Genomic DNA, 24,985 nt, shown 5'->3' with positions numbered 1-24,985 from the left:
TCTGCCTTGGCTTTCGATAGTGCAGTGTGCTTGAAAACACTCGAACCTACTGCTGCTTACCTTGTGCACAATGGGAGTTTGACGTTGCCAGTGGCATGGTAGGCACCATTTCACAAGTCTTTGTGCAGTGTATAGGTTGTCTCACATGCCCATGTAAGCGACTTTGGTAGATGCCATTGTACACAGAATCTTTATATACAATTTAGTGGCAGAAGTGTTGGTGTTCCTGATGGTTTTTCTGTACCAACTCCTTCGAAACCAAAAGTCGTGTAGTCACAGTCCCCAACACAGATTGTAGTATGTTGCAGCAGTGTGCATTGCAGCTATGTGTATAGCATAATGGTTGTGCCACTTATGCCTATTCCTTGATTAAATATAATGGGCAGCCATGACACAAGGTCATTACATTCATCTATTTACTAGTACATTCCTGTGTAAACCTTGTTGGGCTGGGCTGGGGACAGGTCATTTATTTTCTTTTGTTTTTGTATAGTCTTTATCGCTGTTGGCATTTCCATTTGCAATAAAGTACATAGTATGCTGCAAAACTTGGTCACCTCTTCTTATTAGAGCAAAGCTTTCTCCGCCTTCTACTTTTCTACTGCTGTCTGGCACGCCATATTGGGGCAGAAAGGAAAGGCAACTTCAGAAAGTCATTTGGTCCTTTCCATTGCATCATGACATTATCCTCTTGAATTCTGTAATTATTCGTGAGCTGTCCACAAAAGCACTGCAGAAGCTGCAGCGCTTACCTTTGTACCATTGCCAACAGTCGAGAGGGGAGGTACATAAAAAAAATTATGGGGTTTTACGTGCCAAAACCACTTTCTGATTATCAGGCACGCCGTAGTGGGGGACTCCGGAAATTTTGACCACCTGGGGTTCTTTAACGTGCACCTAAATCTAAGTACACAGGTGTTTTCGCATTTCGCCCCCATCGAAATGCGCCCGCCAAGGCCGGGATTCGATTTCGCGACTGGAGGTGTACATAGAATAGTAGAGCGGAGGCGGATAGAAGCGACACAATTTCGAAACGAGTGAATGACAGTCTTGCCACTCTTCGCTCGTAGCAGCTCGCACACATGGGGGGGGGGGGGGGGAACGTGGAAGATGGAAAAGGCAACATTAGAAACTAAGGAAATGCTACCACTAGACACAGCAGCAGTTGTCACAAACTGGATAAATTTTAATTCACACTATGGTACAGCTCATTTTTGCTATTTCTGAAAAACAAACACTGTGCAAATTTGTCAAGGGGACAACTGACAGGGCGTGCAGACGCAAAGCTGTATTAAAGCACCACAGCACGTAGACAACGTGTACGGAAGCGGCCGCCTATCAAATCAACCCTTCTGTACCCGCCGTGGTAGCTTCGTACCTATGGTGTTGCTTGAGGTTGTGGGTTCCATTTTGACTGCAGCAGCAGCCACATTTCAGCAGGGGCAAAATGCAAAAATGCTTGTCATCAATCATGAGTCCCCCACTACTGCATGTCTCATAATCAAGATTCTGGGTTTGGCACGTAAAGCCCCATAATTAACCCGATGTTTCTTTTTTCTTGTTTTGCTGCTAGTATTCTTGCCTTGGATTCATATTGTTGATAATGAGATTTATGTACTCACCTGAAGTCCCTCTCTATTTAATGCCTACTAGGGCTTTTAGGGTATTGAAATAAATTTTAAAAATTAGATATAGTTGGACTCTTGTGATATGAAGCGTCATGTGAGGCAATGACAGTGCTACCCTTCCCGAAGGCTATGAACAATGTGCACAACGCCGTCTCGCTGTGTGTTTAGTGTACTATGCAGACAAACACAAGTGGTGCATGCAAGATAACGTTTAGCATCAACTCGCCGCTCTCGTACTGCACTAAACGCTGAAGAACTTAAACATTCGCCATCAACATTACTCCCAGTTATAATCAATCAAGCAAGCTTAGCTTACATAAATTCCCATAGTGCATGGGACCTGCATAATTCCACTTTTGCTCTTCTCACGCTGGTCATAGTGTATGGAGAGGCCCAAAAACACTTGTGACAGGCAGCACGTCACGCAACATTGACAATCGGGAGGGGGGGCTTAATCGACATGGTGCCCACATATGCACTCTTCTCATAAGGACAATACCAATGCTGCGCGTCCAGCCTCGTTCAGCAAACCACATTTGGCGTGTATCCTTCGCAACCAAATTTTACGCATCCACATCACGTTTGCATATCACCACAGATTAACAAAGTGAGTTGGTGCTGTTTCATAGAGTGGGTCTCATAAGATTGATGTGACTTTCGCCCCACTGCATGAGATTACATGTTGCATAGGATGAAGGTTTTTGTACATTGCCATTAATTTATTGTAAAGCATTTGATTGCTTTACATAGATCCAAAAATGCGCACTGGATCTGTAGAATTGTTTTATCGTTCAGTTGTGGGACTGGAGAAAGTGTCATGAGCTAGGAAAGTGCCAAAATGACAGAAATGCAACAGGAACAGCTTTATGCCCAATTGCAACACTGGCTGCCATTTGTGCAAATAAGCCTGGTCACTTTAATGTGGCCCTAGCCGACTCTTATGGTCACCAGGCTTTATTGCGCTACATTGAGAAAATCCTAGATGAAGGAACCGTCTGCGGAGGATGCCACTTCACGTCTCCATTCATCATACAGCACAGATTCCAAACAGATCAGTGGTGAAATCATTAAAGCGATTGGCCGATGCTAACTTAATTGTGCCTTGTTTGTTTAGCACAGGGACAGTCAATGCACAAAGTACGTTCAACTGCAGAATTCTTGTGAAATGGGAAAGTCCATAAACTTGGATGATGCAGGCACAGGAAGGAACCTGCACTTGGCATCACAGTATGGTGTACACGTTTCGTCAGCATCGCTTTTTTGTAATGTCGTTGAACCAGAAAAGGAAACTTGAAGGAGAACAGGCCAAGCCTGTAAAAATGAGAAAGCGAAATTATACATTTAAACCTCGATACAACAAAGTTGGTAAAATCTACAATTTCCTTCGTTATGACAAAATGTTGTATTGAAATTCGACCTTTTATGCAAGTACACTCGCCTATTAATGTGTTTCAACACAGAAGGGGCCAAAGATTTTCCTTCCGAATAGTTAAGAAATAGAAAAAAATCGCATACATTGAGGAATTTCAGGAAACCAGCGATGCGTTTGTCCTCTCGGATTCTGTTGCATCTACCCCGACGACCGTAGTTCCCGAGCCAGACTTCGACATAAATCCAAGTCTCCCCGTGATTAAGAAGCAACAGCTCAGAAGTCTGCTTCGACGATACAAAGACTGCTTTTCGACGTCATCGAGGATTCGACAAACCCCAGTCGCAAAGCATCGCATAATAACCGAAGAGTGCGCTAGACCACTCCGCCAGAGCCCTTACCCAGTTTCGATGCGAGAACGCGAAGCTATAAGACACCAAGTCAACGAAATGCTGCGCGACGACATCATCCAGCCGTCGAAAAGCCCGTGGGCGTCTCCAGTTGTTTCAGTGAAGAAAAAGGACGGAACCCTACGTTTCTGCGTCGATTATCGTCGATTGAACAAAATCACGAAGAAAGACGTATACCCCCTCCCACGGATAGACGACGCATTGGATCGGCTCTGCAATGCTAAATACTTCTCATCGATGGACCTCAAGTCTGGCTACTGGCAAATAGAGGTCGACGAAAGGGATCGCGAAAAGACCGCCTTCATCACGCCAGACGGCCTCTACGAGTTCAAGGTTATGCCGTTCGGACTGTGTTCGGCGCCTGCAACGTTCCAGCGCGTCATGGACACAGTAATTAGCAGGACTGAAGTGGCAGACCTGTCTCGTTTACTTGGATGACGTCGTCGTCTTCGCTGGGAATTTCGACGATCACCTCAAGCGGCTTGCGACAGTACTAGAAGCCATCAGGTCGTCAGGGCTTACTCTGAAGGCGGAAAAATGCCGCTTCGCTTACGATGAGCTTCTGTTCCTAGGCCACGTAATCAGCAAATCTGGTGTCCGTCCAGACCCGCAAAAGACAGCTGCAATCGCACAGTTCCCGCAACCCATCAACAAGAAGGCAGTGCGTAGGTTCCCTGGCATGTGTGCCTACTATAGGCGCTTTGTCAAGGACTTTTCACGCATCGCGGAGCCGCTAACACATCTAACGAAATGTGATGTCGAGTTCAAGTGGGAAACACCGCAGGCCGACGCATTTGAAGAACTCAAACGACGCATGCAGTCGCCGCCGGTACTTGCACACTTCGACGAGTACGCCGATACAGAAATCCATACTGACCCCAGTAGCCTAGGCCTCGGTGCCGTTCTAGTCCAGAGGAGAAACGGAGTCGAACAGGTGATAGCTTACGCTAGCCGGTCGCTGTCAAAAGCGGAAGGCAACTATTTTACGACCGAAAAGGAATGCCTCGCCATCGTTTGGGCTACAGCTAAATTTCGCCCTTATCTTTACGGCAGGCCATTCAAAGTTGTCAGTGACCATCACGCGTTGTGTTGGCTAGCGAATATAAAGGATCCTTCAGGACGAATCGCGCGGTGGAGCCTCAGACTACAAGAATACGACATCACTGTCACCTACAAGTCCGGACGAAAACACTCCGATGCCGATTGCCTATCACGCGCCCCCATTGACCCGCCGCCGCAAGACGACGAGAATGACGACGCCTTCCTCGGAATGATAAGCGCGGAAGACATCGCTGCACAGCAACGGGCAGACGCGGAGCTAAAAGGCCTCGTCGAATATTTGGAAGGGCACACTGACGTTGTCCCCAGGGCATTTAAGCGCGGATTATCTTCCTTTACGCTTCAAAACAATCTACTCGTGAAGAAGAACTTCTCCCCAGTCCGCGCCAACTACCTTCTTGTTGTCCCGTCAGAACTTCGTCCAGAAGTATTGCACGCCCTACATGACAATCCGACCTCTGGACACCTAGGATTTTCCCGGACACTATCAAGGATACAAGAAAAGTATTATTGGCCGCACCTGACCGCCGACGTCGCCCAGTCCGAACATGCCGAGACTGTCAGCGACGCAAGACACCGCCGACAAGGCCAGCCGGATTACTACAGCCAATCGAGCCTCCTTGCCGACCAGATCGGGATGGACTTGTTGGGACCCTTTCCGACGTCAACAACCAGAAATAAGTGGATCGTCGTGGCGACGGACTACCTCACCCGCTTCGCTGAAACTAAAGCACTGCCGAAAGGTAGCGCAGCCGAAGTGGCGAAATTCTTTGTCGAAAACATCCTGCTGCGACATGGTGCCCCAGAAGTCCTCATCACCGACAGAGGAACGGCCTTTACAGCGGAGCTCACCCAAGCCATTCTGAACTACAGTCAGACAAGGCACAGGAGGACAACGGCCTACCACCCGCAGACGAATGGTCTTACGGAGCGGCTGAATAAGACCCTCGCCGACATGCTAGCGATGTACGTGGACGTCGAACACAAGACGTGGGATGCCGTCCTGCCGTACGTAACATTCGCTTACAACACGGCGGTGCAAGAAACAACACAGATCACGCCGTTTAAGCTGGTTTACGGCAGGAATCCGACGACGATGCTCGACGCCATGCTGCCCCACGGCACTGACGAGGAAAATCTCGACGTCGCTAGCCATCTCCAGCACACCGAAGAAGCCCGACAGCTCGCCCGCCTGCAGATCAAGAACTAGCAGAGGACCGACAGCCGACACTACAACCTCCGACGACGCTTTGTCGAGTACCAGCCCGGTGACCGTGTTTGGGTTTGGACCCCTATACGCCGACGAGGACTGAGCGAGAAGCTTTTGCATCGCTATTTTGGACCGTACAAGATCATCCAACGTATTGGTGCACTGGACTGCGAGGTCGTGCCAGACGGCATTTCGCTGTCACAGCGGCGCCGCTCACGACCTGAAATTGTCCACCTTGTGCGGCTCAAGCCGTACCACCAGCGTTGACGAACTTTGGGACTTCGCGTAACTGACCTTTGGACTTTATTTCTTTTCGTTGTTTTGTTACTTATGTTTAATAAGTGTCCCTTTGTGTTTCGCTCTCTTTGTAGCATCGGGACGATGCTTTTTTAAGAGGGGGGTATTGACACGTGTATTTATATTTATCGGGCGACCAGGTTTCACCGCCTAACAAATCTTATCGCACAGCGCGGGACGCGCTTGCATGTATCCGAAGTTTCTGGAAAGTTATCGATGCTTCTATCCGCAGTCTGTTGTTGCCGAACCTTGTGTTATCTGATTTATTCGCCTGACGCGAATGATGTAGAACTTTATGGAAGGCACGCGGGTCCCAACGATTAGTCTGGAACATTCGACGATTGTGTATAAAAGCCGACGCGCTTGAACCGCTGATCAGATTTTCGACGATCGCCGACCGTGTTCGCCGCTATCGTTGTGCTATAAGTGTAGCCTGTTTTGTGGGCACAGGTTCGCCCAATAAAAGTTAGTTTTGTCTATCACAGTATTGCTACTGTGTTCTTAACGTCACCACCACGTGACACTATGATGAAAAGCGCTGGTAAAGGGGTGTGAATGCTTCGTCTGCCTCTCGCTCGAACGAGTCTCCGAAATTCAAGATTACGCAATCTCCAGTACTAAACACACAGGAAGACAGCTTACATGATGCTACGCAATCTCGGCACGCCCACTCTTTGCACACACGGCAGGTTATCTCTAAAATAGGGCGCGCGGTGCCAGAAAATGAGACTCCTATCAACGTGCCCCCCCCCCTCCCTCCTTGCTTCACGCACGCGTGATCTTACCACAAGCTCACCTCCCCCACCCCATTTTGCTCACGCAGAAAGACTGAGCTCATCAAGCAATCATCCTTCTCGGCTCATCCTTGCAAACTTTCACGCGCATCCAAAGCATACAGCATTGTGGTGCAATGGGATCTTATCGCACTGGCACTCTATACAGATGAACATGACGCTGCTCCGTTTTGGCGGTCACTCTTGGTCGCGTGATTTGAGAGGTGTGTTTGGAAGCAGCCACTTGTGATTCAACCATTTGACCATCTGCATGTGCGGAAGTTTCCATTTATTGTTTGCGTATTTCTTTGCGACGGTAATGAAACTGTTATATTGAAACTGTGTATAAATACACTTCGTTATATTGTGGTTCTATGATCAAGAAGTTATGAAAAGTGAAATAGTTGTATGGAAAATTTTGTTAATTTAAATTCGCTATATCAAGATTTAATTGTACTTGGAATTTTATCAGAAAATTGTAAACTTCATTTTAATGTGCCTTGAAACACCTTCCGGCCCTCTCCTCACCATTCATTCTGTGAGCTTATGATTTTTTGCTACTTCTTTAGCACCAAGATAAGTATGTCTATGAAATTGTGAGCCACAAGTAAAAGCTATGTGCTATGTGGGGATGGCACCGTAACACACGCCTGTGCGTGACAGACTGAGTATCGCAGTTGCTTTGAGCGTTTTTGGCCAGCTTAAACTCATATTCAATGAATGGGCCACTGATAACAGGTAGGCTAAAAGAAAGCAACTAAATTTGACAATGTTCCCATAAAAGAAAAATCTTTTTTTGTCTGCTGCTGTAGATACTTTTGCTTGAACTTAGCTTCAAGTTTTGCATACAAGTTACGAAATTCATTTTATTTCTGTTGCTGGTTCTTTTAAATTTATAATTATTGGAGCACGGAGTCTCACTTAACAAACGAAAAAATACAACTTCCGGGTAAACATTACAATGTGCTCACTTGGGGCTGGTTGGTACATACTTTCACGGCTCTTGTCTCCCTTGTCCCATTCTTATGCACTGTTCCTTCACTGTAATAATACCTATGTCTGCCTACTTCGTTGTGCTTACAAAGCACTTAATGAATATATGAATAGCAGAATAAACTTGGGAAGAGGTGCCCACATTTCCCAGCCAGACTTGCATTTGCATTGTCTTTTGGCAAGGTGCCAGCTATGCAGATGTACATGCTCTTCAATTCCAACTACCGTAATTACTCAAAAATAGGCAGAACAAGATTATAGGTCAACCCCCACATATTGATTTCACTGAGAAATAAAAAATACAGTAGAACCTCATTCACATCATCAAAAAAAAAAGAAACATGATAAAAAGATACTAACTTGGAAAACGTATGATCCGAAGTAACTAAAAAAATTTGGCAGGCTGCACTATTGTTGACATCTACGTAATGCGAGGCGTTACGCGGATCGTTGCAACACAAGACGCCGACTTGGTCAAGCTGGTGGTGCTCCGGTGTTTTGAGAGGGCGACGGGAAACAATAACGAAATTGAACTGGTGGGCAATGCCAGATGCCACCGAAGCGAATCGTGGTGCCCACATTGCGCCGCCTGCAGCAGGGAACAGCAGCGCGTTTAGAATATCGCCTACTAAAAGCATACAGTACGCTACCACTGGCACAACGCACTATGCACCACGCACTGTAAAACAGATAGTTGAAGGTGCTTATCGCAATATCGCATTTGCGGTGATAGCTGTGAATGTGGCATGCGACGATCCCGGCTGGAGATTTTCTTGTACTGGATTAAAAAACTGTGCGCCGTCGTTTTCATGCGAGACGGGTGGCTATATACTGTTCTCGATTGCGTGCGCCTCACGCTTTTTCCTGCTCACATGGAATCTAGAGGCGGGAAAACGTATACATTCGCAGACTGCAGCAGAGAACGGCGTCATGTTACGCTTATCACCTATTAAAAGCGTGGGCTATGTTTCTGACAGCATCACGCACTTTGAAACGGATATGCAAATGCTTGTCGCAATAGGATTGGCGGTGATAGCTGTGAATGCTTCGTGCAATGACCCCGGAGAATATTTGCTGGTACCGAAATGAGACACTGAGTGCGCGCTGGTGTTTTCACGTGAGACGGGTGGGCAAGTATTGTGGTGAAGCTGCCATACCGGGTAGCTATATACTGTTCTTGATCACGTGCGCCTCACGCATTTTCTTGTTTACATGGCATCTAGCGGCTGGAAAACATATATATACAATCGCAGTTTGGCGATGTACTGAACGTTGGTGCCAAGAAATCGTGTTTTCTGGGAACGTATGAACCAGTAAAAAACATTTGGGTCATTTTTGGCGTTCTCGATTGCGAAGGTTGGCACCGGGAAATGTATGTAATGAGAATGTATCAACAAGCTTCTATTGTATAATGCAAATACAGGTCATCCCATATTTTTTTAGAAAAACAGAGACCTCTGAACATGATGCAATTTTACTCACCGTAAGCTCGGCTACTAAATCTTGGTAGTCGATGCCCCATGATGCATCCTTGTCGCAACTGCCAGAGAAGTCGTCCCCGTCAGATGCTTCATAGGCATTCTTGGCACCCCAAACAATGTCGTGCTTGGTGCTGTCGAATGCTTTGGATTTCATAGCGCAAGTACATTACAGCAATGCAACTTGCTCACCGAAACTGTCGATGATCATTGTGTTTTCAAATTTAAACTCATCTGTTTTGAGTACTGAGAAAATACTCTGTACTCAAATTTAAATTTAAGGACATACTGAGTACTCATAGCATTCAATAGAATAGTCTAGATAACACACTAACGTGAGTCAGCTGCAAGGCAGCAAAGAAATGTGCCGATCTGTGACAAACTAATTAAGTCAAGCACACGTTTCAGTGACTCCATGCTAACAGCAAGGCAATACAGTCATATCTTGAAAACAAACATTCACCTTTATTAAAACAACTTGGGAGTCCTGCAAGGACTGTGCTGATTGAAGCAGCCTCCTCGTAAGATGCCTAGCTCACCATGCGGAGCGCACCGTCGAGACGTATTACCTCTCCATTTAGCAAAGGGTTCTCCACAATGGTCTGCACAAGGTGAGCATACTCGTCGGGGTCTCCCAAACGCTTGGGGAATGGAATTGTCTCGGCCAGGAACGTGCGCACTTTCTCAGGCAGCGACTCCAGAAGTGGCGTCTGAAACAGGCCTGCCGAGCAAGAATCGAGCCCGTCACAATTCACGAGGTAAATTGCAATACCACATTTTTTGCATGTGTTTGTGGTGTGATGCAAGATCTCTTGCATAACTCCGAAACTCACCAACAATGGCTGGTGTGACAAAGGGTGGGAGTAGCATGACTTTGCCAAATGACTGACGCAGCAAGTGAACACATCACTTGCTTTCTGAAATCATGCTAAAAATAAAAGGAGCACTCGCCTAAGGTTGAATGAAATAAACATTTAAACCTTCGGTGATTGCTCATTTTATTTTGAGCATGCACCACCAGACAAATTTTTGTAGAACATTACACTACATTTTCTGAAACCATATTTCACAACATATTGAGATACTGATGCAGGCCTACCACCGTTAAAATTTAGAGCAATAGCTTTATTGCAGAACCTCCCCCAGTGTTTTTCAGTAGACGATTTGGTCTCAGAGTGCCACACCAACGTAGTATTTAACTAAGCTGGTTGGTTCACAGCTAATGCAAGTCTTGAACAAAGTGCTAAGGAAGACAGACAAGGCTGTACTTGTACAACTCTGTAGAGAGTTAGTATAGCGACGTCCTTGTCTGTTTTTTCAGTTCAGCTGTTCAAAACTCATCTTTGCTGCATCAAGCTCACTGGCAGCATTGACGCCACAAAAGCAGCTCAGGAACGGAGATCTGAACAAATGAGAGAAGCCAAGAAAGAATCCCATGCCGTTCTGTTATCATCACACTCAATCTCATTCTACACAACGAGACAGCTCGGCAGGTTTACAACACTAAGCTATCGCTTGACTTAATCGATAGCCCTTCTCCCTTCCTGATCGTTTCTATTTCACTACTCAAGATGTTATCTATGAACTCCCCAACTGTGCTTTGCAAGGAACGCTGTTAACTTTGCTTTAGTTGCAGCTAGAATGGTCTGCGCTGTGTACAAATGGTGGTGGCTTTCCATTGCTGTCACTGCTGTTTTTCGGCACTGTTCTGGTATCCCGGTAGTATGCCAAAAGTGCAATTTACCTACTCAACTTCCTTTATGGTGTTCCTATGGTGGTAGAGAACTTGCTACCGCCATGCAGGAAACTCCAAGTGTTGTGCAAGCTGTTCACAGCATCATTATTCACAGAATTCCAAAACTGACAAGTGTCGGACTCTTGCATAGATGTAGTAAAGCCTTGCCTGGTGCAATGGCACAGCAGCGGATGCCTTGGGGAGCCAGGTCTCGTGCCAATGGCAGTGTCATTCCCACGATGCCCCCTTTGGATGCGCTGTAGGCCACCTGGCCAATCTGGCCCTCGTATGCTGCCACACTGGCCGTGTTCACGATGACGCCTCGCAGACCGTCTGGGCCTGGCTCATTTTTGCCAATGAGGCCAACCGCTAGCCGCACCACATTGAACGTCCCCACCGTGTTCACCTGCACCCAGCGTGGCAACAGAGCTTGACTGTCCTCCTCCCAACGGAGCATGTACACACAAAGGACTAATGGTTGTCGTGCTTCTATTAATAAATGTGCAATAAATTTCCTGTATTGTAGATGCCATTTTTTTTTCCGTTTCTGGGGGATCAAGTTGTGGCTTCATGCTAGTACTTTCAGGTGAATTACAACTGTGCCCTTTATGAACTTTCTCTGATTTTAACAGAATCTATCTGGTTAAAGCCATTCTTTTTCCCTACGACAGAATTCGGTTATTCCTCTCCACAATCGCAACCAGGTGAGGTAACTAAATGTGTCACTGTAACTAGGGCTTAGCATCTCGTACTAAAATAAAAAGAAAAGAAATGAAATTTCCTAAAAACTGGTTTTAACCAGCCCGCAGTCCAAGACAACCTAGCCCTCCCTTCCTCCTTCCGCCCACTAAAAAAGAAAGACAGGTAGAAAAATATGAAATTTGTTCATGCAGAACCGAGCCACTTGTGTTCTATTGAGTTACTTGGCATTAAGAGCACACGTACAGCTTAGCACCCTCATCACGCATCGACAATGTGACCGTTTTTGTTTTCTCCACAATTTACCATTCATTTGTCCCAGACTTGCAGTTTAAGAGGCGATCTCATTGTATCCTATGTCACGGCCACCCAAATGCTGTATAACCACTTCACAACCCGCACAGCAGCATTTCAGCACTCCTTTTCACAAAAAGCAAAAGAATGAAATCGGTTACCTGTCAACGTTGCACTTATTTTCAAACCGTTACATTTCAGAAAAGTTTTTGAGTATGCCTGTTACTCAAAGTACACATGACCCACTGACTGCCATTTTATGCCCACCCACTCGGGTAATGCCCTGGGACCCTCGGGATGTTAATAAATAAACAAAATAAATATAAACTTTTCTGCCTTAACTACAAAGAGAGAGCTGAACACATTTCAACATTGTTTGCTCAAACGACAATACACTTGGCCCAACAATCCATCAGTACTGGATCCCTGCAGAAAAAAAAAGGGAAGTTGGTGTTCTATGAAGAGGGTCATGGCATCCATGACATCACCATTATAGAAAAATTTCACACCAGAAAGTTTATTTCAAAGCTTTCTTTGCCTTTTCCCCCCACTGTGCAGGTGCTGGCTGCAGTATTGCACTATTGGCCAGTCCTGCGTATAGCACAAACCAGTATCAGACATAGTGCGAATTGCAGTGAAACAGTGCAGCGGATGATATATGTAAGTGAAGTTGAAGTTGAAGTTGAAATTTATTTGCATCATCACAATGCAGGAATGCTCGGGCAAAAAGTGAAAATCAATTCACTTGAGAAGCACCCGAGCCCCCAATATACAAGGCATACAAAAAGGGCGATAATTAACAAGGCATTTTAACAGCTTACCATTGCAGGTTAACCTCTAGTGTTATACAATGTAATGTAATACGAACAGCTTGACAGTAATTATACATACATAAAAATACTAACAGCAGTGGAAAAAGAGTACTGACATCATGGAATGAAGAATTCTCGTATGTTACGTATGCTGCACATTTCTACATGAATATCCTGGAAAATTAGTTAGTTCAACAGAACTGCAAGTGCATGACGTAACATTTGCCGCCCAAGCTCAGTACGACAAAATAGCACGTGCCAATATTCTTTACTACAGAATGGATATACAATGGTGTTCGTTTTCAACGATGATATGCTAAGAAATGCATGGTCGCTGTTATATACAGATTTTTTTATCTTATGCATAGAAACGACGAAACTGACGTAACAGTTCAGCAGTGTGTGCATTGTAATCAGCACTAGCGATATGACGTAATGCTTCTAATGCCTTCTTTTGTAGCACATGCAGTTTGCTAGTGTTAGATGATGTGGTATTTCCCCAAACCAGGAAATAATAGTTAAGATGGGATAAGAAGAGTGTGTTATAAATTAACAATTTTACGGATACGGGAAGGTATGAGCGAAATTTTGCTAAAACACCAACACACCTATTTAGGCGAGACATAACTGAGCTAACGTGAGGATCCGAGCTCATGTTTTTATTGAAAAGTATTCCTAGCGTTTTTACAGTATCAACTATTTCAATGTTGCAGTTGTTGAACTTTATCACTGGTTTTACAATAAGCGAATTTTGACGCGCATGAAACAACACAGCTTTTGTTTTTTTTTTTGAAATTTTTAACAGGCAATTTGCAGCGCTCCATCTACTAAGCCTTTCCATAGTTTCGTTAATAAGCAAGATCAGGTGCTGCACGTCGCGGCTTTTAAATAGGAGGCTTGTGTCACCTGCATACAAAATATAACTTGGGTCGTTGCTAACAGTTGTTATATCATTAATATATAGCAGAAACAATAATGGGCCCAGGATACTACCCTGAGGGACTCCTGTGGTGATATTCTGGTAAGTAGACACGTAGTTTCCTATCGCCACGCCCTGCCATCGATATTGTAGGTAAGATTTTAGGAGGAGCGCTGCGATTCCATGAATACCGTATAATTCCAGTTTTTCCAAAAGTATTTCATGGTTGATCCGATCGAACGCCTTCGAGTAGTCTATAAATACACCGATGCACAATTCTTTGTTTTCAATGGACTCAAGAATTATTTCTTTTTGCTTTAGAAGAGCTGTTTCTGTGGACCTGTTTGGTAGAAAGCCATACTGAGATGAAGTAATCAAGTTAAATTTCACGCAAAACTTCATTAGTCGTTTATAAATTATCTTCTCCAAGCCCTCGGAAAAAATGGGCAGAATCGAAATTGGCCTATAGTTAGCCATGTCATTTCTGTGACCACTTTTAAAAAGCATACTAACTTTAGCTACTTGCATCAGTTTTGGAAAGCAACCTGAATATATTGATAAGTTATATACATAAGCCAATACTGGGGCTATTATTTCAACCACGTGTTTAACTGGAGATATCTCTATACCATCAATATCATGTGCTTTGCTGTCTTTAAATGAGTTAAATATGGCACATATTTCGGCCTCATTAGTTGGTTCGAGATACATGCTAAAAGGGTTGCTATTTATGGCATGTTTAGACCTACTTGACCTTTGCGGACCTGACACAGCATCTTTGAGAAACGTATTAAATTGTTCAGCAAGCTCGAAGCCCTCAATACGACGGCCACGATAGTTTAGCTCCGTGACTGTTGCCCAGACTTGTGTGCGATTTAGCAGACTGTTGAGCTTATTCCACATCTGCGCACTGTCTCTACATTGCTCTTTACTAAACTGATCATGCAGAAAAGAGCACTTTTCGTTTTTTAGAAAGGCGTTAAGCTTATTACGATATTTTTTATAAATATCAAGATCCTCTGGTGATCTGGTCTTAAGAAACTTTTGGAACAATCTTGCCTTCTTTTTTATTCTGCGCAGGCACTCGCGGTTGATCCACGGTTTCTGGTTTTTGTTACATTTCCGCAATACTTTTTCCTTAAAATGTTCGAAATAAATACGTTTGAAAGCAGAAATGAAAGCCTCGTATGCGGCGTCGGCCGTTGAAGAATGGTAAACGTCAGTCCAAGTTTCCCTTTCAAGGCACGCGTAGAAGGCGTTTAGAGTTGTGGGAACGATATTTTGTACCGTCTTTACATCGTTCATTTGCGCATATGTAAGCTTATCTTCAGCCCTGATAAACAAATAAATCGGCAAGTGGTCGCTGATATCACAATTCAGGACACCAGTTGTCAAACTTTCGGTATGTACATATATTTGTAATAAAGAGGTCGATGCGTGTCTCTGTGTGGGATGTAACACGCGTTGCCGTGTCTGTTAAGATAGCGTGACCAGATGACCCTACTGCTGAAAAGAGTGTTTCTTTAATGCAGGAAGATTTAAAGATATCAATGTTTAGGTCTCCGCCAAGAATTAGTTTCGCGTTTTTCGAATTAACATAATTTAGAAGTTTTTCAATGTATCCAATGAAATGTTGGATTTGTGCCTTCGGTGGCCGATACATGACAGTGAAAATATATTCGCGCGATAATGATGTCAAACATTCTATGTCCTCGGATATAATGGAAAACTGGGCATCTATTTCACATTCTAGCTCACATTTCACGAGAACTTCTAAACCACCACCTTGCTTATGTTGCCTATTAAGAAAGAAGCTTTGATAACCTTTGCGGTTGAAGATTTCGGTATTTGCAGAACACCATGTCTCTGTAAACATAATCACATCGAAATTGAAAACAAATTCATCTAAGAAAACTGACAGTTCTTCCTCCTTGTTTCTCAGGGACTGCACATTCAGGTGAAAGCAGGTAAAATGGTTTTTAGAATAGTGAAATGCATTATTATTGTATTCTGGGGACACAGCCATTGCAAAAGCATTGAATAACAGAAAAAATATGTGCAGTCGACGCAAACTAGTTAATCCTTTCTAGATCAAGCTCACTGCGAATGTGCACAATCGGTGACGTTTCATCTTTCCTGGCCAAAATCTTGCCGCTGCTTGACCAAACAAATCGCCAGTTTTTCAATCTCTTTTGCGCAAGCGCCATGCTGAGAAGATGCTTCAGCGTTGGACAAAGGTGCTCGTTAACATACAGTGGTGAACCAGGGGAAAAACCCAGTTCCTGAGTTGACAGGCGTGACTTTTTTGCTTTCTGTAGGATTGAATCACGCTTGGTACAACTCTTAAACTGCACAATTATGTTTGGGGTGGCATCAGCATTCCTTGTAGGCACACGATGGCACACTTCAATGTCTGTTTCCACGATAGTGTCACGTGGTAGTGACGGTGAAGAAAGAAGCAGTACGGTGGAATACAAAACTAGCTTTTATTGGGCGAACCTGTGCCCACAAAACAGGCTACACTTATAGCACAACGATAGTGGCGAACACGGTTGGCGATCGTCGGAAATCTGATCAGCGGGTCAAGCGCGTCGGCTTTTATAGAGCAGTCATCGAATGTTCCAGACTAATCGTTCGGACCCGCGTGCCTTCCACAAAGTTCTACACCATTCGCGTTACGCGATGAAATCAGATAACACAAGGTTCGGCGACAACAGACAGCCGGGTAGAAGCATCGATAACTTTCCAGAAACGTCGGATACATGCAGGCGCGTCCCTCACTGTGCGATTACATTTGTTAAGCGGCGAAACGTGGTCGCCCGATAAAGATAAGTACACGTGTCAATAGGTTCATTCAAGACCACACCGATTTTGTGCAAAATCTTAGGAAGGCTTTCACTTTCAGTCAACGGTACACCTTTGATCTCGAGATTGCGGTTTCTTAAGTACTGCTCAGACACAGTAACACGGTTCTCGAGTTGACCGACTTGCTTTGATAGCGTTGAGCAATCGCTTGCAAGTTTTCTGTTAATTGCCTTGAGCTCCTTGTTTTCTTTCGCGATTTCATTTTTTTCATGCTTGACCTTTTTGAGTTCGGCATGACAGAAGTCAAGTCTTTTGCCTTCAGCTCTCTGAGTTCTTTTGTGACTTCGCATTCCAACTTAGATTTGAAATCTGACATTTCCTTCCTGAGCTCCTCTCGAAATATGGCGGAATCAGCCATAACATTCACAATACAAGAGAACACACAAGCACTGGTATCGGCAGCAGTTAAGGCAGAAATTAGAGTGTTTTGTGTACTAATTGTGAAAAATAATTCTAACCTGCGAATATACAAAGTAGCTTCAGAAGGTTGTCGAGCTGCCCCCGCTGCTGCCAAGTGAAGTGGTTGCAGATCGGAGATGCAGGCCTTTATGTAGCTTGTTCTTCCACCTGGTGGGCGTGACGTCACTGACAGTCACAAGTAGTCATTGCAGGTGAGCCTTGCACTTGCTGATATCACGGCGTGCCGTAAGCAGCTGTTGAAACAGTGGTCCAAGCTGCAAATATACAAAGTAGCTTCAGAAGGTTGTCGAGCTGCCCCGCTGCTGCCAAATGGTTGCGGATCGGAGATGCAGGCCTTTATGTAGCTTGTTCTTCCACCTGGTGGGCGTGACGTCACTGGCAGTCACACGTAGTCACTGCAGGTGAGCCTTGCACTTGCTAAAATCACGGCGTGCCGTAAGCAGCTGTCGAAACAGTGGTCCAAGCTGCAAATATACAAAGTAGATTCAGAAGGTTGTCGAGCTGCCCCCGCTGCTGCCAAGACATAAGCTCCAATATAAACTTGCCTTCATCGTCATAATGGCATCATCATTTCATTACATTCATTCTTGTATCTTCATCATCGTCATCATGCAGGTGTCAATGCATCGTCATCATCAAACGTGTCATTACCCGCCATAGCGGTATAGAGGCTTTGTCGTTGCTAAGCCCGAGGGTGCGGGATGAAATCCCAGCCACGGCAGCCACATTCTGATGGAGACGAAATGCAAAAACACCGATGTACTGTGCATTGGGTGCATGTTAATGTCGTGTTGCCAACAGGAAAAGAACCAGCAGCACAGACTCTGAACAGAAGAAGGATGCTTGCATTTATTTCAGACCTTGTTCAGTCCTAATCTGCTGGTCTGGCCAACCCGTTTCACACATGTTCTGCTTTCAGACTCTGCCACAAGTCGGTGGCACCATGAGCTCAACTAGAACTCGCATGCACAACACCTCCCTTTCTTGAGGAAGAGCCGGCAACTTGTTCAGAAGCTCAGATGATGGGGTGGCTTCACTGAACGACTGCTGCACCTGGTGCGTCTGGCATCTACAGTGTCACCTGACTTCAGGCCTATCTGCGGTTTAGCTCAGAGGTGGCGTTTAGTGGGGTGCACATTTCCATTCGCTGTCTGCACAGTGTACGACTTTGGTTCAGGTGCCAGTTCAAGAATCGTTCCTTGGTGTTGAGTCCCTTGGTTGATGTGGATCATAGCACCTGTGAGCAGTGATGGTCAAATGTGGCGAGCGTTGTAGTTTCTTGTCTCCCGTTCTCGCAGGGTCTTGCTACACCATCTATACACAGGGCAGTGTCTTAATTTAACTTAAAGTTGGCTTAAACCGCTTGGGCATCGTTGGCACATTTGTCTTTATCTTCTGGCCCTTTAAAAGCTCAGCCGGTGGATATCCTTCGGGGCCTTCCACTGCCCCTTGTGCTAAAAGGCCTTGAGCAATGTCGGTGTACTTCTGGAGGATGTGTTTGGCAATTTGGACTGCCCTGTCTGCCTCCCCGTTGCTTTGTGCGTAGTGTGGGCTTGAGGTCGCATGTTATATGCCCCCGTTACTCAAGGACTGTGTGAATTCAGCAGAACTGAACTGCGGGCCATTATCTGATCGAAGCACGCCTGGAGTGTCATAGCAAGTGAAAAGATGGCCGAGAAATATGGCGACGTGTTTTGTTGGAGTAGCCTCAAGTTCTCCCAGCTCAAGTAACCTTGAGTAGTAGTCAATGGCAATCGTGTAGTTCTTTCGTTCCTGATAGAATAAATCTGTGCCAACCACTTCCCAAAGGCATTCTGGGAGAGCGTCTGGAAAAAGTGCTACATTGAAACTTGATGGTGCTTCTTGTAGGTGGGGCATCTGCATACCAACACCTCAACATTTTGGCTGATCCCAGGCCACAAGGCAGACCCTCGTGCTTGTGCCTGGCATCTGATGATGCCTTGGCGTCCCCTGTAAAGTCGTCATAGCACTTTTTGGCAAAGACATGGGGGAATGATGAGCCTCGATCCCTGGAGCAGAAGCCCCTGTATGGTTGAAAGTTCCTCAGCTACACTTGCATATCTATGTGCTCTTTACTTGGGCCACTTTGTCACTGAGTAATGCATGAAAGCAGAGTGGCAGCAGCAGTATTCTTCTGTATTGCTGCATTGTTTCTTTTGAGCATCTCGGCCGAGGCTGAAAGCTGCTTGACAGTCAGATGTTCATACTCTTTGCCTGTTGATGCAAGGGCTTCAACTGAGGGCTGTAAGGGTTTTCGTGACAGCATGTCAGCAGTGTGCACATGCTATCCAGGAATGTGGGAGATCATAAAGTCAAACTCAAGTACACACATGAGGAAATGCTATAGTCGTGGTGTCACCTTATCAACGCGTTAAGAATAAAGGTATTAGTGGTTTATGGTCAGTCTCAATGTGAAATTGCAAATCTAGAATGCACATTCTAAAGAGTTTGCGTGTCCATGTCACAGCTACTGCCTCTTTCTCCACCTGAGAACACTTTTGTTCTGTAGGTGACACTACCCCGGAAGCATGTGCCACCAGATGACGCTGTCCTTCATCGTCTGCTTGCAATAGTACGGCCCCTATGCCGTATGGTGACACCTATTCTGATATAATCGGGGGCTTCTGAGGACTGCCGTGGTTGCCAAGCCTGCCTTGACCTTGTTGGGCTTTGTGCCAACACTCGCTGAGAAGCAGCTCCCTCAGTGGTTTTGTCTTTTCAGCCAAGTACCGGAAGAAACTCGGCCAACTGATTCAACATGCTCAGGAACAATTTCAGTTCAATCGCATTCTCGAACAGTGACATCTTCCTGACAGCTTAAGTCTTCTTCAAGTGTGCAATGCAATGATGCTCTCTTTGTCCCGGAGGTGTCCTAGGAACTTCAACTCTCATTTTCCTTAATTCACATTTCCATGGGTTCACAGTCATTTTTGCATTGCTCAGACGCTGAAGTACAGCTGCCAACTTGACATCATGGTCTGTCTGATCCCATTCAAACACAATGATGTCTTCTTGGTGACAAGCTTGTCCATGCAGTCCTCCAAAACCCACACCATTTCCCTCTGGAAGGATTTTTCTGTTGCAATGCTGAAGGGTAGACGCAGGAATTGGAACCTCCTAAACGGTGTCACAAAGGTAGTCAAATCTTGTCACTGGCACAAGTGGCACCTGCCAGTATCCAGCTTAATAAACAATCTTGTGTCAGCCAGCCTGGCCAAGTTCTCTTCGACTGTCAGCGTAACCACTTGCTCGCGAATCACTTGCTGGTTGAGTTGCGTGTAGTTGATGCAGATCCTCATCTTGTTTTGTTTCTGTGCAGTTACTGTTGGTGCACACCACAGTATTGCATGTTCAACTTGTCCAATCACTCCAAGCTTTTTCATCCTTTCAAGCTCCTTTTTGACTGTCGGCAGCAGCAAAACCAGAACCCGTTGAGATACAGCAACTGCATATGGCATGGCATTTGGCTGCAGCGTCAACTTCTAAATTGCTCTGATCTCACCTACACCACTGAACAGTGTGCAGAACTTTAGTCTCTCCTGAGGAGACATATGTTTGGCTTTTATGTTCCAGCTTCAACTGCCTAGAACTGTGCAAGGACACCAAGAGATTGTATGGCTGATTGTCCCAGAAGTGCTGTTTGCAGTCCTTGTACTATAAAAATGCATTGACATGTTAAGCTTCCTTGCCAAATCATTCTCGCATCAAACATTCCCTTCGTCTTGATGGGTTCTCTTCCTGGACCAAAGAGTTTCTTGTCCGCAGGCATCAGCTCACTCATACTGCTCTTTTCATACTGCGAGGCGGGGATGACCATGATATCTACCCCTATGTCGATTTTGAAATGCACCGAGCATCCTTCCACGAGTGCAACAACGTACCTTGTCTACCGGTTATCAGTGTCTAGGAGTTCACCTAGGAAGACCTCTTTTGTGTGTGCTACACTCTTCCACATGCTTGTAACTGCTCTCGAGCACTGGCTTGTTGTCCTGACAGGCACACTGTTGCATGCTGCCCTATTTCTCTGCTGTTCTTGCACTGTTTCCTAGATGCTGGGCACTGCTTTTATTGCGATAGCAATTATATGGACACTCCAGGTGCAGTTTTGCCATTGTTGTCACCGTAGCTGTGATTTTCCATATCAAGTCCAAGGGCGATAACACCGTCGCCGCGCACTGTATGCCATATGTATGAGTGAAAGCATGCGAGGGTGAGCCAACGAGCACTGCTCAAGGGAGGCAAGTGGGGAGGAAGCATGCCGTCTTCTGTTGCGCACATGGCACCGGGGCGAGCGTAGAGAGGGGGGCATTGTACTTCGGCAGAAACTGCATATGGTGCACCGCACGCAGTCATCATCATCATCAGCTTGGTAACACCCACTGCAGGGCAAAGCCTCTCCCATACTTCTCCAACTACCCCGGTCATGTACTAATTGTGGGCATGTTGTCCCTGCAAACTTCTTAATCTCATCCGCCCACCTAACTTTCTGCCGCCCCCTGCTACGCTTCCCTTCCTTTGGAATCCAGTCTGTAACCCTTAATGACCATCAGTTACCTTCCCTCCTCATTACATGTCCTGCCCATACCCATTTCTTTTTCTTGATTTCAACTAAGATGTCATTAACTCACGTTTGTTCCCTCACCCAATCTGCTCTTTTCTTATGTCTTAACGTTACACCCATCATTCTTCTTTCCATGGCTCGTTGCATCGTCTTCAATTCAAGTAGAACCCTTTTCGTAAGCCTCCAGGTTTCTACCCCGTCCGTGAGTGCTGGTAAGACACAGCTGTTATACAATTTTCTCTTGAGGGATAATGGCAACCTGCTGTTCATGGTATGAGAATGCCTGCCAAACGCACCCCATCCCATTCTTATTCTTCTGATTATTTCAGTCTCATGATCCGGATCCGCAGTCACTACCTGTCCTAAGTAGATGTATTCCCTTACTACTTCCAGTGCCTCGCTACCTATCGTAAACTGCTGTTCTCTTCCATGACTGTTAAACATTACTTTAGTTTTCTGCAGATTAATTTTTTAGACCCACCCTTCTGCTTTGCTTCTTCAGGTCAGTGAGCATGCATTGCAATTGGTCCCCTGAGTTACTAAGCAAGGCAGTATCATCAGCGAATTGCAAGTTACTAAGCTATTCTCCATTAATTCTTGTCCCCAATTCTTCCCAATCCGGGTCTAGAATACCTCCTGTAAACACGCTGTGAATAGCATTGGAGAGATCGTATCTCCCTGCCCGACGCCCTTCTTTATTGGGATTTTGTTGCTTTCTTTATAGAGGACTACAGTGGCTGTGGAGTCGCTATAGATATCTTTCAGTATTTTTACATACGGCTCGTATACACCCTGATTCCGTAATGCCTCCATGACTGCTGAGGTTTCGACAGAATCAAACGCTTTCTCGTAATCAATGAAAGCTATATATAAGCGTTTGTTATATTCCGCACATTTCTCTATCACCTTATTTTGATAGTGTGAATATGGTCTATTGTTGAGTAGCCTTTCTCGAATCCTGCCTGGTCCTTTGGTTGACAGAAGTCTAAGGTGTTCCTGATTCTATTTGCGATTACCTTAGTAAATACTTTGTAGGCAGCGGACAGTAAGCTGATCAGTCTGTAATTTTTAAAGTCTTTGGCGTCCCCTTTCTTATGGATTAGGATTATGTAAGCGTTCTTCCAAGATTCCGGTACGCTTGAGGTCATGAGGCATTGCGTATATAGGGTGGCCAGTTTTTCTAGAACAATCTGCCCACCATCCTTCAACAAATCTGCTGTTACCTGATCCTCCCCATCTGCCTTCCCCTTTTGCATAGCTCCCAAGGCTTTCTTTACTCCTTCCGGCGTTACTTGTGGGATTTCAAACTGCTCTAGAGTATTCTCTCTTCCATTATCATCGCGGGTGCCACTAGTACTGTATAAATATCTATAGGACTATCTCATCCATATTAGTAATGATATTGCCAGCTTTGTCTCTTAACGCATACATCGGATTCTTGCCTATTCCTAGTTTCTTCTTCACTGCTTTTAGGAAGAAAGCTTCCTCCGTTCCTCAGAGCATGTTCAATTCTATCCATATTATACTTCCTTATGTCAGCTGTCTTACGCTTGTTGATTAACTTGGAAAGTTCTGCCAGTTCTATTCTAGCTGTAGGGTTAGAGGCTTTCATACATTGGCATTTCTTGATCAGATCTTTCGTCTCCTGCGATAGCTTACTGGTATCCTGTCTAACAGAGTCACCACCGACTTCTATTGCACACTCCTTAATTATGCCCATAAGATTGTCGTTCATTGCATCAACACTAAGGCCCTCTTCCTGAGTTAAAGCCGAATACCTGTTCTGTAGCTTGATTTGGAATTCCTCTATTTTCCCTCTTACCGCTAACTCATTGATCGGCTTCTTATGTACCAGTTTCTTCCGTTCCCTCCTCACGTCTAGGTTAATTCGATTCTTACCATCCTACGGTCACTGCAGCGCACCTTTCCAAGCACGTCCACATCTTGTATGATGCCAGGGTTAGCGCAGAGTATAAAGTCTATTTCATTTCTAGTCTCGCCATTCGGGCTCCTCCAAATCCACTTTTGCCTATCCTGCTTGCGGAAGGTATTCATTATCCGCGTATTATTCTGTTCTGCAAACTCTACTAAGAACTCTCCCCTGCTATTCCTAGAGCCTATGTCATATTTCCCCACTGACATGTCTCCAGCCTGCTTCTTGCCTACCCTGGCATTGAAGCCGCCCATCAATATAGTGTATTTTGTTTTCACTTTACCCATTGTCGATTCCATGTTTTCACAAAAGCTTTCAACTTCTTGGTCATCATGACTGGATGTAGGGGTGTATACCTGTATGACCTTCAATTTGTACCTCTTATTAAGTTTCACAACAAGACCTGCCACACTCTCGTTAATGCTATAGAATTCCTGTATGTTACCAGCTATATCCTTATTGATCAGGAATCCGACTCCTAGTTCTCGTTTCTCCGCTAAGCCCCAGTAACACAGGACGTGCCCGCTTTTAGCACTGTATATGCTTCTTTTGTCCTCCTAACCTCACTGAGCCCTATTATATCCCATTTACCGCCCTCTGATTCCTCCAATAGCACTGCTAGACTCGCCTCACTAGATAACGCTCTAGCGTTAAACGTTGCCAGGTTCAGATTCCGATGGCGGCCTGTTCGGACCCAGGTATTCTTAGCACCCTCTGTTGCGTCGCAGGTCTGGCCGCCGCCGTGGTCAGTTGCTTCGCAGCCACTGGGGACTGAGGGCCGGGGTTTGATTGTGCATATAGGAGGTTGTGGCCAAGTACTGCACCAGGGTGGCCAATCCTGCTCTGGTGAGGGAGTGTGTTACCGGTTCTGGTCACCGGGATCAGGCCGCACTCCAGGCCTGTTTAGGCAATTTTATCAACACGCAGATTTTTTTTTTTAGTCCAGTGGAAAATTGCGTGACATCGGGATTCGAACCATGGTCGTCTTGCACGTGAGACGGATACTCTACCTCTACGCCACCGCTGCACCTCTTACACCGCACGCAGGCTCTATCTTGAAAGCGATCTGCTTTAGACAGGGGAGGGGGCTTGCAGCTTTGCGTGTGCTGTGTTCTCGCCCCTCAGGCAGCCAGAAGTGGAAAATCAAAGAGGCCTATTATGTCGTTGTCATGCTGTCATTATTGAATCGTTGTTGTGTAGTGGATGCCATTACAGTGAAATCTCGACATAACGAACTTCAGGGGGCTGCGGTAAATTATTTTTTATTCTGAAAAATCATTATAGTGAAAGCCCCAAAATTAACCATTCTGCCTATCAACCCATTAGTTCATAACTTGTCACCATATTGCCACATGTAGGTAGTGGGTCGAGAGCAAGAGTGGGCCGAGCCCAAAAAGAACAAAGAAGACTGGACTTCTCTTCCCTGCTCGCAAGCCAACCCCAATAGATGCATTTTCCAGGAGCCAGCTGCTCTACGGTTTATTAAACCGCCAAGAAGACTTCTGAAGG

General features: G+C 45.4%; 1 protein-coding gene across 2 annotated transcripts in view; it reads right to left on the bottom strand.

Moving 5' to 3' along the window:
- Positions 1–9,662: 9,662 nt before the first annotated feature.
- scu (hydroxysteroid 17-beta dehydrogenase 10) overlaps positions 9,663–24,985 on the bottom strand; it is a 48,493-nt gene continuing 33,170 nt past the window's right edge. For both annotated transcript variants that reach the window (XM_070538283.1, XM_070538282.1), the window contains exons 4-5: positions 11,121–11,358; positions 9,663–9,938 (exon numbers count right to left, since the gene is read on the bottom strand). In XM_070538283.1, the coding sequence (XP_070394384.1) occupies positions 9,748–9,938; positions 11,121–11,358 (429 nt within the window). In that variant the 3' untranslated portion in view covers positions 9,663–9,747. The remainder of the gene's footprint in view (positions 9,939–11,120; positions 11,359–24,985) is intronic.

This window comes from Dermacentor albipictus, chromosome 5, assembly GCF_038994185.2.
Source record: "Dermacentor albipictus isolate Rhodes 1998 colony chromosome 5, USDA_Dalb.pri_finalv2, whole genome shotgun sequence".
In the NCBI taxonomy this organism is placed as follows: domain Eukaryota; kingdom Metazoa; phylum Arthropoda; class Arachnida; order Ixodida; family Ixodidae; genus Dermacentor; species Dermacentor albipictus.
The sequence above is the reverse complement of the archived record's forward strand: the minus strand, read 5'-3'. Positions and strand labels throughout refer to the sequence as shown.